Below are 16576 nucleotides of genomic sequence, written 5' to 3' on the forward strand. Positions count from 1 at the left end.
CCTTGACCAGATGCACGTTTGTCTGTTCAGCCTATTGCAGATGCAGAAGCCTCCTGGGCGATTGCTTATCCAGGGAATGTTGTCGAGTTTCTGTGCTTGATCTATCACAGTTATACACAGGACCCTGTGTGGCACTGTCCTGACTTCTTGAAAGCTTTGGCTATGATTGCTTTTCATTCAGGATCACCCAAGGTATGTGCACAGGAGCCAGCATAAGCTCTTCTGATCAGAGATCGGTCACTAGGAGGAAAAAAATCAATGTACAGTAGACTGAGTGCAAATGTATTGCTATCTGCTTTCACAGGGTGGGTCTGAAGGCCTCCTGACCCCTGATGGTCCAGCCATTGCTGAAGGGAAAGGCTGTGCTGACCCCTCCTCTCTCCCACTGCTACCACACCCTGCCAAGAAACAAGTGTGGGATTTCGTGCGAGTCCTCCTGATGGACAGTCTTCTCAACATCCCAGCAAGCAAGCAAGGACACCCCCTTGAGCTGCTTCTCGAGGTTTATCTCATCAGCAGGCTTTGCTCTTCTACCTTGCACTGGGGGTGGAAGGACAGGACACATCCTTCTAGTGACCAAGTAACAAAAGTGCTAACAGTGACTAAAGGAAAGGACTTCTCTAATTCCTCTGCATTAATGTGAACTAAGAAAATGCTGTCCCTGGAAAACAGAATTTTTTCAGGCAATCTTTAATATTAAAGAAAAGTGTGAAAAAATATCCTTTTCCTTAGTAATACCTGCTTGTCATCAGGGCACCCCTTGAATCTGAGAACAGAAAATGTCACATGGAGCATCCTGTGTACTGATTTTTGAGATAAGAAAATCTCAGTTCTCAAATAAAAAAATCTTGTCTCCACTGTAAGTACAGATTAATACAAGCTGTAACAACTGAGTCTGGATAATAGTTTTCAACTACTCAAAGCGCTCTAGAGAATCAGAGCAGTCTGAAGAAAGGGGAAAATTAAAAATTTAGGATTCAGCTCCAAATTGTCAGTAGTTCAGATGTCCCAGGTGTGGGTTCTGATGCAGACTTAGCTTAGTAATACGAATAGTAATTACTAAGTTGTTAGAATAAGCTTGACTGCAATTTTAATGACTTAAATCCTCTTGTGGATCACCAGCTCCCTAAAGTTTTACATATACTCTCCTGAAGTTTGATACAGTTAAAGTAGAGTTTGGATTTCTGGTTGTCTGAATCCTGGGAGCTCAGTGTCCCTGACCACAAGACCTCTTGGGAAGAACCTGTGAGCCAATTCTGCCCCTTTACAAAACCTTGTTTCTGTTCAGCGTGCAGAGGGTGGCAGTGCTGGCTGTCAGCTAGATGGTGCAGTCCTGTGTAAGATTTCCTTGTTTTCCAGCTGGGAATGAAGTTCTGCCATCTCATCTGTTGTCCAGTAGCTGTCCACATATGCACTCTTGCTGAAAGTGAAGCTGAGTCAGATTTCCTGTTTTCCTGCTGTACTAATATGTGTGCCTTCACTGTACAGGCTTCTCCAGAAGATGCCACCAGTGAGCAGAGGAGACTTTTTCAGACAAAAGTTCTGCTGTCTGCTATGGATGTCTTTCAGGTTGCCAGCCAAGGCGAGGGGAAAATGAGACCAAGAGGTGAGTGGTAAGAATCCGATTGTTTAACTCTTGTTTAAATATCATTGTAACTGATATTTAGCATGTAGGTGTCATTGTTAGAAAGGTTTGGAAACAACAGCTAGAATGACAGTCCAGCTCAACAGGCTGCACTGTCCATTCTATATTATTACAAGCCAGTTTGCATCAGTTATTGTAATTGTATAATTTTTATGGAGAGCATCTTCCTTTTTTCTTTTTGAGAAGAGATTCTGAATATTAGAAAGGGAATATAGAGAAAGAAACCTAGGTTCATCCTTGAATGCTTCTGGAAACAGCCCCATTAACTTAGATGTTACTGCTCTCCTTTCTGAGTTGTTAGTTAAACCAGCTCTTCATTACAGCATTTTAGTGAGATTGCCTCCATCCTTAAAATGGGACTGTCATTTCCAATCTGAGTAAGGTGTTTCTGCTATACCTAGAGACTTTTTTTCTTAGACATGTCCCACCTCTGAGATATTATGGAATGAGACTGTTCCTTCTCAGCTCTGGTAATCTCACATTTCACTTTTTTTTAATTTCCTCTTGTTCTGCAATAATCAACCCTCTTATATCCTCTCCAGCAAACACTGATCCTCAGGGTACTTCAGAATCAGCTGCACCCCTATCCATGATGAATATTGCTTATTTTGCTCAGAAACTGGTTGAGAAACTGAGCAGCAGAATGTTTGTGGCTGACCCCAAGCAAATCCTGATCTTCATTGCCAAACAGATTATGTGTGTGAGTCACTTTTCTTCTCTCCAACTTCTAACATGCTGTAACATGCAGGTTTTTTACTCTGAGGTCATGATACTGCAATTCTGGAGAAGATGGCTGTACTCCATTTGGTGATGTTTTTATTCCTGGGTTTTTTTGCATGAGAACATAACAGCTGTAAATTAAAATTAGAGAGAAATGGTGCAGCATAAAGAAAGGACAGTTAACTCTCTTGTGGCACTGTTTGCTGGCTATGTACACATTTGCTGAACTAGGATAAATTAATAAATTAATCTCTACAGTTATGGGTACTTCAGCAGAAATACAGAAAAAATAGAATTTTTATGAAACAGGTAGTTCAGGGGAATTTTGCTGAAATAAGTTTCCAACAGTTTAAATGAAGTGGGAGGAGTGGCTCCTTGGGGAGAAAGTTCTTTGAGCAAGCCAAGTAAACTGCTGCTTTGTGTTTTCACAGGTCATAGAAAGCTCTGTTTCTCAAAAGGAAGTTTTCCTCAGTGCCCTGTACAGCTGCTTAAACAGAGCCATCCTATACTGCTTATCCAGACCTCAACAATCACTGCCTGAGCAGTTTAATGTCCTGAATACTCTCATTGTCCTGCAAGAGCAGTGGGACATTATCTTTGCAACTTACAACTCAAATAGTAATTTTGTCATCTGCCTGATGTACTGCCTTTGCCAGCTGAACTCGGGCAGGTACAAGTGTTCATCTCCTTATGATTCTTTATATTTGTGCTGTACCTGTGGAAGTGGGTGCAGAGGGGGAGATGTCACATAACTTAGGCAATTTCCAGTCTGGGGAATCACTAGAAGCTGAGATTGAGCTGGATCCAGCATTTCCAGCAGCTACTCACTTCAGAGTAGCAACTGCAGTTAACAAGCTTGAACTGATTTCAGTGGAGCTGGCTCACAAGCCCATCAGGAAAATGAGCTGGAAATCTTCCTGGGATGTGGGCTAGGATCACTCCCAAATCATGAGGGTGGCCATTCTCTGAGACATCTGCATGGGTAATTCAGTGAGAGGTTTTGTCTGATCCAGCAGTCATTTGTGTGTGGGTACATTTGAAGCATATATAGAAGTGTGAATGGATCTTGTGATCTTTGTGTTATTGTTACCTGGATCTGAGCTGCAATATTTTAGTTGTTCTGACATTGGGAGTTTCGCCTTCTGCCATTGGGTAGAGCTAGAACATCCATACCCACTGTTTGCTGTTCTTACAGATGTTGATATAAAAGATGAACTCTTGCTGATGCAAGCTGGGGAGTTACCTCGGAAGCTTAGTTTTGTGAAAAAACCCCCAAACATTGGCAAGTGCATTTTACACTTTAATGTTTCTTGCTTCAATGATAACCTTCTGTACTGCTTTGATGATCTGAATGGAATCCATTAATACAAGTATCACACCAGAAATGAGCTGCACTTCCTGAGATCTTTTCTGGATGTTCTTATTCCAGTCAGATAATAATTTCCAGGCCAAACCCATTGACATGGGATGAGGATTGCTTTTATGGAATAAGAGCGCAAACTATTTTAAAAAAACGTAAAATACAGAAGGGTTTATGTTATCCAAAAGCTAAACAATCCAGGGAATGAGAAATGTGGTATTTTAAAGAAAATCAGAAATAAAAATGCCAGCTGCCAGCTTTGCATACCCAAGGATTTGATTCTCCCATGATAGCAGGGCTTGTTCAGAACTGAAAGAGCTTTGTGTTACTAGTGGCTATATATGCTTATAAATGCTATTATTGACAGTAGTTCTGTGAGAAAGTCCAGATTTTCTGGATACCTTAAGAAAGCCTGTTTCTTTTTTTTTTTTTTTTTTTTTTTTTTTTTTTTTTTTTTTTTTTTTTTTTTTTTAAGTATTACTGCTGTACTGAAGTTCCTAGTGTCTTTTACCTCCTGACTGGTAGATTGTGGCACAGCCCCCAGTCTCAAAGCAGAAGTCCTCTTGGCCCTGATGATGTTCCCAATAATCACATCTGCATGCTAATAGTATCCATGGAGCTTAGTTCATAGCTTTTTTGTGCTGAGCACTTTAGAAACTGAGTGAATCATCACTGACGCAAAAAACTCAGTAAGCAGTTCAAGTGCAGGGTAGAGCAAGACATTGCTTTCCACATAGTGGCAGATACCTCTAGCAAAGGAATTCAGAGTAGAGACCAAGTACAAGATGCCCAGAGGAGGTGCAAGAAGGCTGAAGCAGACTGGCTACATCAGGACAGCCCTGTGCTCCATCTAATTGGGTGAATGAAGTGAATACAAGTGCAGTAAAGTGCAGGGATAAGGCACATACAGGAGAGTGATTACAGGGTCATGATGACTGCTCCTTGCCTTTGAGAGTCAGACTGGCAGTTAAGTTCCCTCTTGATGAAAATTCCTTGGTATTCCATAACTGGTATAAGATCCAAACCTGAAAATACTCATCTACTAAATGAATCAAGGAGGACTGGGTGTGCAGAAACACCTGTAGTTTTTTCACTATTCTCAGTTTGTTTGCAGTCTGGTTTCCTTACCTGCCCTCCTTTTTCTTTTTTTCCCCTTTGTCACAGCTGCTCAGAAGGTTTTGGGATGGATGCAAAACCAAAGCTGGCTTCTCATCACCAAATTTTCCTTGCACCTAGTGAAGAGGAAAAGGGCAGCCTGCCTACTCCAGATGATGGTAATTTACGGCATGTGTTGCTGGTGGCATAGAAGGGGAATACCTGTCTTAAGTAGTTTTCAGAGCAGCTTGCGCAAGTGCCACTTAATTCCTCTTTAGTGTACAGGCCCTGCAGGCACAGCACAGAGAAAGGACAGTTGTGCTAAAAATTACTTGTGTTCGCATCAAGCCTTTTTATTCAAAAGTCCCACCCAGCATCCTCAGGAGTAGTGGGTATCAGTTTGGAGATCTCTCCTCCATGTTATGACCCCAGCATAAGGGGTGAGATACATACACTATTTGTTGCTCTGTTTTTTTTTTCAAGGCCCATACAGGGTTTGTCTGTTGTATGCAGAAAGAAGTATTGGAGCATTTCAGAGAAACACAGGAAAAATATGTTGGATTCAGTGTGGTCAGTTGAACCCTGCAGCAGAGTAGTGTTTTGCTTTTTTAATTTTTACTTTGAAATATATATTGGCTTGGTTAAGCTGCAATCAAATCAGTCTGGTTTGCAGGGATATAAAGAAAAACTCAGCACTTTCTTGTACAATATCCTCCTGCTGTGTCAAATTGTTTCACAACTTGGTTACCTTTGCGCCTCCATCTCCAGTGATGTTTGGCAACATAAAGGAATATCCTTTATGTGCTTTAGCATTCTATGCACAATAATAAGGCCATCAAAATTTTGATTAAATGGTTTTCCAAAGCAGAAACCAGTTAAAAACATGTGTCACTCCTACTTGTTTCTTTCAAGGAGTTGAAATATCATAAAAGAAATGTCCTGCTGTTTTCTGTATTAGATTAACTAGTCTAGCTTAGAAACTTTGGAGGCAATGGGCAAAAAGGAGCAACTCCACTGACTCTGGAGTTACTCTGAACCTGTGCTTTTCCAAGTTAGATGTTTCTGCTTTTTTTTTTGTTTGTTTTTTGCTGCTTATTGACTCGAAAACATAAATTAATAACTTTTATTTGGTGTTACTTTTGTTTCCTAGTCCACCAGGAGATTCTGAGGACAGTAGAAATCATCTGGAAGCAGCTCATTTCTCAGAGGCGGCAGGCTCTGGAGGACATTTACAAGATGGATCTTTCTGTAAAAGGAAATGACAAAGAAAGGGACATGAAGATAACGGAGATCACTCCTTTATGGGAAGAAATTATGACAAAAGCTTGGCAGCACTTGCTAGGTCTCTGTTCTTTTATGGAACACTTATTGTAGTATGCAAAAACATTGTGCTAAATGGGGTGCCTGGTGGAAAGCTGCTGCTCCTTGGTTCTGCCTTTCCTCACCTGCTGAGAAAGCAGATTCTCAGTTTCTGTCATTTAGGGCTGTGATTACTTACTGTGTCATAACCCAGCCCTCCTGTAATCACCTGGTGGAGTCACAAGGCCCATGATATACTGCAAGAAAGAGAAATCACCTTAGATGATTGTAACCCATATGAAGATTTAAAAGGGAGGATATATGATTGAAAGAAGGGCATTGCAATGTGTGTAGTGCTGCAGTGATTCAATGTTCATGTCTGTGTACTGAAACTGATCTATGGCAGACCTCTTTTAAATAAAAGCTTGAGAAGTATGTGTTAATTCATTCTCATAAAAAATAGAACATTATTCATCTGGAGTGACACACTGCCACGTTGTCTTGTCTTGTGCAATGGGGATAAAACCCCTCTATTTCTGACAGGCTCAACCTCATCTTAAAAGCTTTTTTGTCTGTTTTTCCATGCAGTATCTGAAAAGAAGCTTCTCCAGAATAAAGCAGGGCCAAGCCTGTCCCAGAGCAAGCACAATTCCTGGAGTGAAAGCCTCTCTTCAGCTATTAGGTTCATACCTGGCCGAAACACAAAGGAAGCATCATGCAAATCAGAGGTGAATTTTGCTCTTTGTCTTTTCTGGGTCTGCCTTGTATATAGCTCTGGATCTGTATTTGGGAGGCTTCTGAGTGTGTCTGTTGTTTGACATGTTCCATTGCAAACTAGACCGCTATTGCAGCTGAGGTTCCTTTCCTAGGCTGCTAGAAATAATCACAAAGAAACAGTGACCTGAAGAATTTTTCTTGGCAGCTTGTCATACAGTCTAATAATGCATGTTTTCTGTATAGGGCCCAATTATGGCACTTGAAAAACCTAAGCAGCCCAGATGTGTTTGTGCTTACAGGCCTCTGCTTGGGCTGGAGCAAGGTGAGGAGATGCCAGCTTTGCTGCTGCTGTTGGCTTGCATCACCCATGTGAACCTTGTCCTTCAGTCTCTGAATTAGCAGGAAGACTCGGGTGTTATCATAGAGCTTACATTTTCAGTGTTATCATATCCTTACATTTTCTACTCAATAAGAAGTATTAAAGGTCGAAATTTTAATTTAACCCCTAGAAATAGAGATACAAGTCTTGGTATATAATCCAGGGGTGGATTTGGAGGCTATGCATTATTTCTCCTGTCAGCAATGAAGATGTGAGCTAACTTTTCCATGTGTGAACTCCTCCTTTGCTGAAAGAGAGGGCCATTTCCATGTTTTTGCTTAGCATTGTCAAAAAGAGACATAAGAAGCACTAGATAGTTGTTACTTTTTGCGTGTACTAGGGGTAGAGTAACTAGCTATAGGGTAGGGCAGAAGGGCATTGACAGAATATTCAGAGCTCTAAACCAAGCTTGGTTCACTGTTGTGCTCAACATATTAAGATCTTCTTTTTCCTCCTGGGGAGATAATGAGTCTGTTCTGAGCCTTAACCCTCTAGCTCAAGCTACTGGAGGTTGCAGCTATGTCTGGTGATGCCTGGTCCACTTGCAGGTGACCAGGCAGACTGTGACACCCAGCTAATGTGTCTGACAATGCCTTGCTGAAAGGCTTTTTCAGCATGCTGCAGAATCCTTCTCACTCCTGAAAATCACACTGCTGCTTACAGAGTGAGCTAGCTCTTCCCAGGTACATATGCATACTGTGATGTCATACTGCAAGAGTGTTGACTATTTGCCCTGGGGTCTGTTTAATTATTTTTTAAAATTAATTTTGATTATTACAGCTGATTACACCTCAGTGAGCAATGTAATTGATATTTGTAAATGTATCCCAAGGAACATTTTGTACAACATGCTTTTTGCTGTTGAAGGTTAAAGACTCTGTTATTGGTTTTTCCCTAAATATGCCCACATCATTAGTTCCTCCAGTGAAAAGGTTGCCATCTGGAAAAGGCAGCACGGAGACATTATTCAGGCACAAGTGCATGAAATTGGTGTTTCTACATCTTCTGTCTCTCTTCTGCAAGGAAGCTGCTTGTAATTAAAGGAGCTGGGTTTGGAAGAAACATTACTCACTTGGTGTTATTCCTTATCATGTCAAGCACTGACAGCTCCATAGCTCTGATAAATTGTTCTTCTCAACGAGATATGAAGCTACAGTTCCAAATGTTCTTCTCTTTTCTCCCTCTCCCCCTTTCTCCCTCCAGCCTATCTTTCAGAGTTTGATGCTCTTTTTAGAGAGGTGAAATCTAAGAGGAAGAAAATGTTGAGTTACCTCTCAACAGCCCTCTTCCTTTGCACACTTACTTACATTAGAAAAATTACATTAAAAGTAAGTGGTATTTTTATTTTTAACTCGTATTTTTGGCAACTTTGGTAATCACTTTAAAAAGTGGTGTGATGTAATTTTGTATCATTTTCTGTGTCAGGTGACTTCTGTGTTCGCTATTGGCCTCTATTTTCACTTCTGCCAGTTATGGACTTATGTCCTAAAGCAACAGGAAATCTCCATGTTTGGTTGAAACATGGAGATTACAGGAAAAATAACAGTATGAACTACATAGCGAGGAATGAGAAGAATTTAAATCCCATAGCAAAATAAAGATATTTGCTCCTAACTGAGTAAAGTTACTGAGAGAAGTGCAGGAATTCACTCAGGACTTCAGAGGTGTGCCCAGTAGAAAGAACAAAGTGGTTGTTTAGTGGGTTATTAACTTGATTCCTTTATCAACTGAAAAATAAACAAAGATGCTGAAGCAGTAGTAACCAAGCAGCAAAACACTCCTCTGAAGTTTTTCCCTGTGATTATTTATAAGATAGGAAGAGTGCTTTTGAGACCCAATCCTCAATCTGAAAAAAACAGCAAAATTCAAACTATTCACTTCAGCAAAAGCTCAGACCCCATGTTCCTGTTGTACTTTTGCTCATGTTCTCCATCCTCAGCAAAGCCAATTTCCTGCTGTTTGGTGGCAAGTGTGAGAATTAGCCATCAAATGCAGCTGTGTTTTCTGTATATTTCTGAATACACTGTGCTATCTCATGCTTTGCTTGTGACTTTGTCTGGGAGGCGTGATCATGTAGAAAAGAGAATGTAATTACATTTTTGGTACTAGAATGGCAGTGATCTGCTGTGGTGATTGTATCTTGTTGGTAGTCATGCAGGAGCATGAGGAACGTTGCACAATGTTGGATTTTTTTGCTGCTTACAGGTGACAGACTTGGGTACATTTGCTGGCAGGATGGTCTGTAAGACTGAATATAGTGCCAAAGGTTTCAAATCACTGACTTTCCTGTTTCAAAGTGAGCCTTTTGATCTCTTGCTCTTTCTCCTCCTTTCCCCCTACCACCGAGTTCTGCTGTCAAAATATTTTAGGCTAACAATGACTGTGACAGTTTTTGATATCATAAAGTGCTACAGAAGCAGCAAAGGACCACTGTAGCAATTGTGTTTCAGTCAACTGTAAATCATTCAGAGCTTCTCCATGCCCTGACCTGAGGTTCTTCAGGATGGGTGCCTGGCAAGGTTGCAAGCACCACACTTGTAGCTCCTGTGAGACACACTGCCTCAGAACTGTAGACATAGCTGTTACTCTTTACAAGAAATGCAGAGCCTTCTCAGTTTTACAGGAGGCCTGATTGCGCCTGTCCTCTACTGTTTTTGTTGATTAATTGCATTCCTCTATGACAAAGACTGATATAACTTGAAATAGAAAAGGTCTTTTTAATCACCTTTTAAATCTCATTCTTCAGAATGAAGAGGTTAAGAGACTTCCTAACTTGTAATTGCAAAGCCAGAAATGTTACTTAAATACTTTTCTTACCAGTCACTCAGTTGGTCTTTTATCAGCTTTTCAAGTTAACTGAGTTAAAACAAGCAAACATTTAATGATATTTCTTTGAAAAGAGCATCATTTGTGTAACATGTTTATCTTCATAATAGAAGGATAATTAACATCACTAATTATCTAATTAAGTTCATTAACTATCCACCAACAGTGCACCGTGAAGTTGACATTATGTTCTTCTGTCAACAAATGCTTTGATTTCTTAGGAAGTAATTAAAATGTAAATTAGCATGTCATTAAATGCACAAGGGAACTTTGGAATCAAATATTCATTTCAAAACTGCTCATAGCACACATTTTTTTTACTTCAATGAAAGCAGGCACTTTACTATTAATGATGTATATTAAACAATTTCCATTATAATATTATTGTCTTGTTTAATAACTGGCTCAAAGCTAAATTACAGCATGCTGTAGAAAGCTGAAAAAAGTTTCTTTAACTTTGAACACAGAAATTTTCATGTCCTCCTACACACATATCTGACACACTGCTCATTTATCATTTTCAGATTGTTCACAAGATCATAAAGAAATCATTCAACAGGTCAATGTTAGATAAGAATTGCATGAAAACATAAAATATAGAGCTGTTTCATATTATGTGATACAAATCACTGAATTTTCTGAAATTTCTGAAAAGTGTTTAGCTGAGAATTGGAAAATCAGTGTTGCATGATGAATACAAGTCTTCAGGCTGGCTCAGATTCACAGGCCCCTCTGTCCCCTAAAAATTCATCAGAGGCTGCTACAGGAGATTGGGTGTGATAGCCCAGTGCACAGTAGGAAACCTATCCTAGCAGAATTGTTTCTTTCTTGATTGATATCAGCTTCATCTCAAAACCTGAAACACAAGAGATATGGCTTACAAATTTTTTGTGGGTAGCTCTTCATGGGGAGTTTTCCTCTGTTTTTAAACTCAGTAGTCTTCTGTGGGAGTGAAGTCCCTTCATTGAAGTACACATTGGACAAAAATGTTGCCTGTTATTTCTCCTGCATATTGTTTTAAAATATCCATTTGCCTTTCAAGCTAGAGATTCTGTCTGGTCAAGCTTAAGTTTGGATATTGGATTTCAGACAGTGGAATTTCATGTTTAAAGCTGTTGGCACCAAAGTCTCATCTTTCAAGAGCTGCTGGTTGCAGAGTTTTACTTTCATGTAACAGAGCTGATGCCAAATGAGTTGAATGGTTGGAAGAGGAGTTTTATTTGGTTGCAGAAAACCCTAGAAACATGTGCTAACCACTGAAACAGATTATTCTTTTCTTTGCTGAATACACAGACAAATATTTTTTTATATATTTCTTGATTCAAATAGGTCTGTTTTCTTCTGGTTTTTTAGTCAACATTTTATTTATAAAAAATTCAGAAAGAAATGGACTGAATTCAAAAGACTGAAGTGTCAATTTAAAATGAAAAATAAAAGAACAGAAAAAATGAGGGAGGTCTTAGAAATCTCTGCAAGATTGACTTAAATGTTTCTTCTAGGTCAGGGTATAGGTTGTTACCTCTGCTGAAGTCTGTGACCATTCATTTCTTGTTGCTCTCATCTTTGCTAGCCAACTTAAAGTTTGCTTGTGTCTATCTGTGTTCTATTTATACTTTTTCTGCAGAGCAGCTTGAACTACATCCACTAAAAACCCAGAAGTAGTCTTGTCACCTTTAAATCTAAGTCATTTTAGAAAAACTTATTTTTATGGGTCAGGAGAGAGATTTTTTTTTTCTCTACTCTGGCCCCATAGCATATACTGATGTTTACAGAATTTTTTCATCAGCTAAAGGAATAGAAGGGCAAGTTTTCCTTAAAGCCATGATTCAAATGTAATCAGAAAATGCCAGCACAGGAGGCTGTTGGACAAATGCATTTAGATAACAGTGTGTAATAAAGCCCTAAGTTACATCCACCTGTAGGACTTCTGCATTTTAAATAGAAATAAGAAAACAGTGAGTAAGAACAAGTGAAGGCAAGAGACTCCCCTGCTGTTCCCCACAATGCCAAAGTCTGAACTTCACCTTTCACTTTGGAGGTAAAGCCTTATGCTTCTGTAACAGGATGGGAACTGAGTCCTCAGGGGGTTGAATGAACTACCCCAAAGTCACAGAAGCCATTCTCAGAGACAGGATTAAAGAACAAACGTGCCTTTACTCTCATTGTGCTTTTTTGTTATTAGGAGGCAAGTTATCCGTTCTCCCAGGAAATAATCTGTTCAGGAGTGTCATCTGGTGAAGGGCTGTGTGTATGCACACACAAATACAGACTTATGGTTGCTATAGAAGTAGACTGGCTTCTGTACTGCCTGTCCTTAGCTGATAAATGCAGTGTGGAAGTCTCATCACATGAACACACCACACTTTAGGTTTACCCTTTGAAGCCCACCCCTGTGTGTGAGTACATTTATGATGCACTGAAATATGCAGGATTTTCTCATTAGGTCTGCTATTCCCCAACCAACTGGCAATGCCAGGAATCCATCCATGATCCTTAGGAGCAGTTGGCACATTGCATTAGCCTCCTAGCGGGCTGAGGCACGAAGCCTCCATGCAACACTTCACTGCTGGAACTCAGGCTGTTGAAAAGCTAAATGAATTTTGGCAGAGCAACAGTAAAATCCACACAGCAATAACAATTGTGTGATTCAAAAGAGCCTGCAAACAGCCCTCGGTGTGGAGAGTGCATGTGAAAGGACTAGGATAAACTGCTCTTTAGTCTGCTAAGGAAAACATCATCTGCCTTAGCTTGATGATTGTTACCTGGGGAGTAATGGAACAATTTTTCCTCTTCTGAAATGAAATGCCCATGGCAAGGGGTTGGAACTGGGTGATCTTTAAGGTCCTGTCCAACCCAAACCATTCTATGATTCTGTGACGTTCCAGAAACTCACTTCTTTGCTTCCCCATCTGTAAACTAAAGACTTTGTCTTCTCTCATAAATATCTCTAAGATGTACTGGTCAAAACTACAAGGGTTATAGCTGTGATGCTACATTAATGCTCTTACTATGTAGTTTATATACTCGCAATATTTTGCTCAGAAGAACAATCACCAGTTTTAGCCCTTACCAACAGATAACTTAAGAGGCATGCTTCAAAACAAGTATGTGGGTATTGTCGCTATCATCCACAGGATAATTCACTTGACACAGAAAGAGATTTGAGCATTTGGGCTTTCCTTGTGTCTCTTACAAGTCCAAAATTAGTTTGTCTTGGTGTTTATTTCCATTTATTGAGAGTTTTGGCACATACTTTTGTGTGCATGTGTACTCTGTAACACAACACACACAAAGAAAGCCTCCAAGTGCAGAGCCCCAGTGACATAATGTTTCTTTAGGAAAGAACTGTGGTATGTGTGCTGTCTGTATTATGAAATTCAATTGTATTATGGCGTGCCTGAATATTTATGAGGTGCAGGAGTGTTAAGTGATCTATATGTATTCAAAAAAAAAAGACATAAGGCGTTCCAAAGCTCAGTAGAATTTTGTTAGCTTATAAGTCACACCTCAATCTTTTTTTCTTTTCCACTGTTTCTCATTACAGCCAGTGTCTCAATTGCTTTACTTGAAAGAAATTATATAAAATTCACACCCTGGGTTTCCTCATTGTTAATAATTTTCTCTCCTATTTGAGGACTCCATGCAGCAAGACAAGAAAGAGTTTTTAAATCTGTGATTTGTTTTGGTTTTTTAATAGGAAAGTCACTTGTAAATTCTATCTCCTTTGCAAGCTCTAAATATTGACTGGGGAATATGTGGCAGCAAAATGATCTGATTCTGCTTACAACGTGATTGCCTAAGGCTGCAAAGTAGAGAAATCTGTATTAAAAAGACTTAAAGCATTATTTCCTAGTATTTTCTACTATGGTTTCCTAGATTTTTAGGAAAGGATTGATCAATAAGGCCCTTTAGTATGCCCTTCCCAAAAATGTGTATTACATCTCTTACATTTACACCTGCTTTTCTGCATATGAAACTCAAACCTTATGCTACACTACATTAGCAATTATCAAAGCTGGCATGTTCTTATTTAAGACAGATTTTACTGTGACACTGCTGTATTTAATCTACTCCATAAAGAGTTGCTCTTTTAAAAGATAAGCACCTACATTTTTAAATTGTAGGAATCTGTTTATTTGTTGGAAACTTGTTTGCACTAGTTATTCATTAAGCATTACAGTATAAATGTTTTGACTGAACACTTAGTTAATAATAGTCTGGTCTATATTCTCTATGTTTATTGGTTATGTCTTTCGGGTTTTGTTTTTGTGTGTTGGTCTGGCTTGTCTGACTTTTTTTTTTTCCTTCAATCATAGTAATCTCCAATTTTGTTAACTGTTCATTTCACTTTACAACCAGATGGTTTTCCTGTGAGAACAGCAGGGACATGTTCATCTGGTTGAAGCTGGCTAGCTATAGCTCATTTGGAAGCCAAAGTGGTTAGTCTTCAGCTGACCAGATGCGGGTAGCAGAAGTTTTCCTTCTTAGGACCCTTCATATGTTCCAAGGGCTAGGAGCTGGGTCAGAGAGAATCTGCAATGTGGACTTTGACTGAGGGGTCTCACTGATCACCATGAGTGAAATACAGACTATGAGCAACTCTGAAATAGCTTTCAGTAGAGCAGTGACTTGGCTTGAACAGCCTCTGAATACCTAAAGTGCATGAACTGATTTTTCTGCTCTGAATGGTTTTGCCCCAAGTCCATCTAGAGCCATGATCTCAGCTCTTCTTCTATACCAGGACCGGTTTAAGAGCACAGAAATGCTGTTGCTTTCTAGGTCAGCCTTTATGGGAGTTTTATATGAATTGTGGAATAGTTTTGTGAGGCCACAACTGTGATTACAGGTTCAATGATGCTTTAAACAAACAAAAATATAATGACTTTCATCAGTGTAAAACAGGAGCTTCCTGCAGGGAAACACCAATAAATGTGACTTCACAGCAGGGTTACAGACCTGGCTGGCAGCCAGCAGTAATCAGCACAACACCCAGACCCTGTATGTTAACTTAATTAGAGCCCAGTGCAAGCAGCAGCCAGGAGTTTGCTGTGAGGCACCACTGCCAGCGTGGCACAGAGTCCCTGCATTTAAAAGTTACCTGCCTGACCCATGGCTTCAGGTAGTACAAGGCTGGGACTTTACAGCAAGTTCAGCCTCATGCTGTGACCCACAGCAATCTCACATTTGTCAGGGAAGTTCAGCTGGAGGTGACAGCCTTCATATGGCACTGGGGGCACTCACCTCTCCTACAATCTCACTATAGATCCTTACCTCAGTTGGGGTCTGTATAACAGATGATTATAATTTATGCTATTTGCAGTACTAATTCAGCTGCAAAAAGAGGAACCTTACATTGTATTTGGTGTTTTCTTTCTCCTTCTGAGAAAGTTCTGAGTAGTTCCACTAATGACCCTTGTTAAGATGATGTCCATGTTTATATTCCTGGTGTAAGTGTCCAACTTGCTCTCAGGTGGTTGACTCATCTCTACACTGCCTGCAGAGCCATCAAACTTGCAAACACATGCCATATTCCCAAACTGTTCTAGTAAAAGACAGGGCAACTAATGCCTGCTTCTGCCCCTGGCAGGATTTACGCCTGCAGCACCTTGGCATAATGTGTTCTGATGTTTCTTGTAGGGATTTGTGTCATGTATGGAACGGTACCGAAGAGTTGGGCAGGAGCTCTATGCTTCTCTGTACAAGGACCACGTGCAGGTAAAGGACAGGAATATTGGGCAACAGCTTTCTGTTGTTGAAAGGGTTCTCTTCGACTGCCCTGAGAAACTGAGAATTTTAGAAGTGAGAGGAATATGGTGCCTAAAGAATTGCTGAGAGTTGATGAGTCCACACTCCTTTCCTGACATTATTGCAAAAGTGTGATACAGCATCACCCAGCAATCAGTCTCCCCACTTTATTTTCAGGACCTTTTTCCCCTCTTTGTTTAAATGAATTATTCAACTCTTCCAATGTCAGAAATGAAAGTGAGAACTTTGACTTTTTTTTTTCTTTAGTAGCCGGTAAAACTTTTTAAGTATATCTCAAGCTCATAGACAGTAAAATATCACAGGTATGTTTCTGTTTCAGGTTTGGCCATCAGGGACCAACAAACTTTTTGCCCTTTTGAATTCACACCTCTTCTCTTCTTTTAAATTGATATGGTAGTGCTCCCTAACTGCTTGCACACAACACCAAAGTAGAAAGAATTAAGTCTATGCCTTGCTCAGAGGGAGCATAGTACACTTACAACTGAATCATTCAGACTATTTTCAGTGAACCTTGTTGTTGCCATTTGTGACACATGTTTTCCAGAAAACAAATGGAGTGAATAAAAACCTCTGTGATGTGGTTCTCCTGCTTTTGACTTGCAAATTTTATGAAAGCAGCCATTTTCAAGTTTGTGACATGCTTTTATTTGTCACTGTATTGTCAAGTCAGACTATCACTATTTTATCACTAGTAACACCTCCTGCATGCAGCACACTTCCAGTGGTCAGCTGGACTTGTGTTTATGTTTGTTAGGCCTGCAGCACTCCC

The 16576-nt window shown here is 39.9% G+C and overlaps 1 protein-coding gene across 1 annotated transcript in view; it reads left to right on the plus strand.

Annotated features, from left to right (window-relative positions):
- WDFY4 (WDFY family member 4) overlaps positions 1-16576 on the plus strand; it is a 108373-nt gene that overhangs the window by 43977 nt on the left and 47820 nt on the right. The window contains exons 31-39 of the mRNA XM_058029118.1: positions 31-192; positions 305-502; positions 1489-1606; positions 2188-2345; positions 2797-3035; positions 4890-4999; positions 5971-6162; positions 6708-6847; positions 15679-15756. Coding sequence (XP_057885101.1) covers positions 31-192; positions 305-502; positions 1489-1606; positions 2188-2345; positions 2797-3035; positions 4890-4999; positions 5971-6162; positions 6708-6847; positions 15679-15756 — 1395 coding nt within the window. The remainder of the gene's footprint in view (positions 1-30; positions 193-304; positions 503-1488; positions 1607-2187; positions 2346-2796; positions 3036-4889; positions 5000-5970; positions 6163-6707; positions 6848-15678; positions 15757-16576) is intronic.

The sequence above is a fragment of the Melospiza georgiana genome, chromosome 8, assembly GCF_028018845.1.
Source record: "Melospiza georgiana isolate bMelGeo1 chromosome 8, bMelGeo1.pri, whole genome shotgun sequence".
Lineage (NCBI taxonomy): Eukaryota > Metazoa > Chordata > Aves > Passeriformes > Passerellidae > Melospiza > Melospiza georgiana.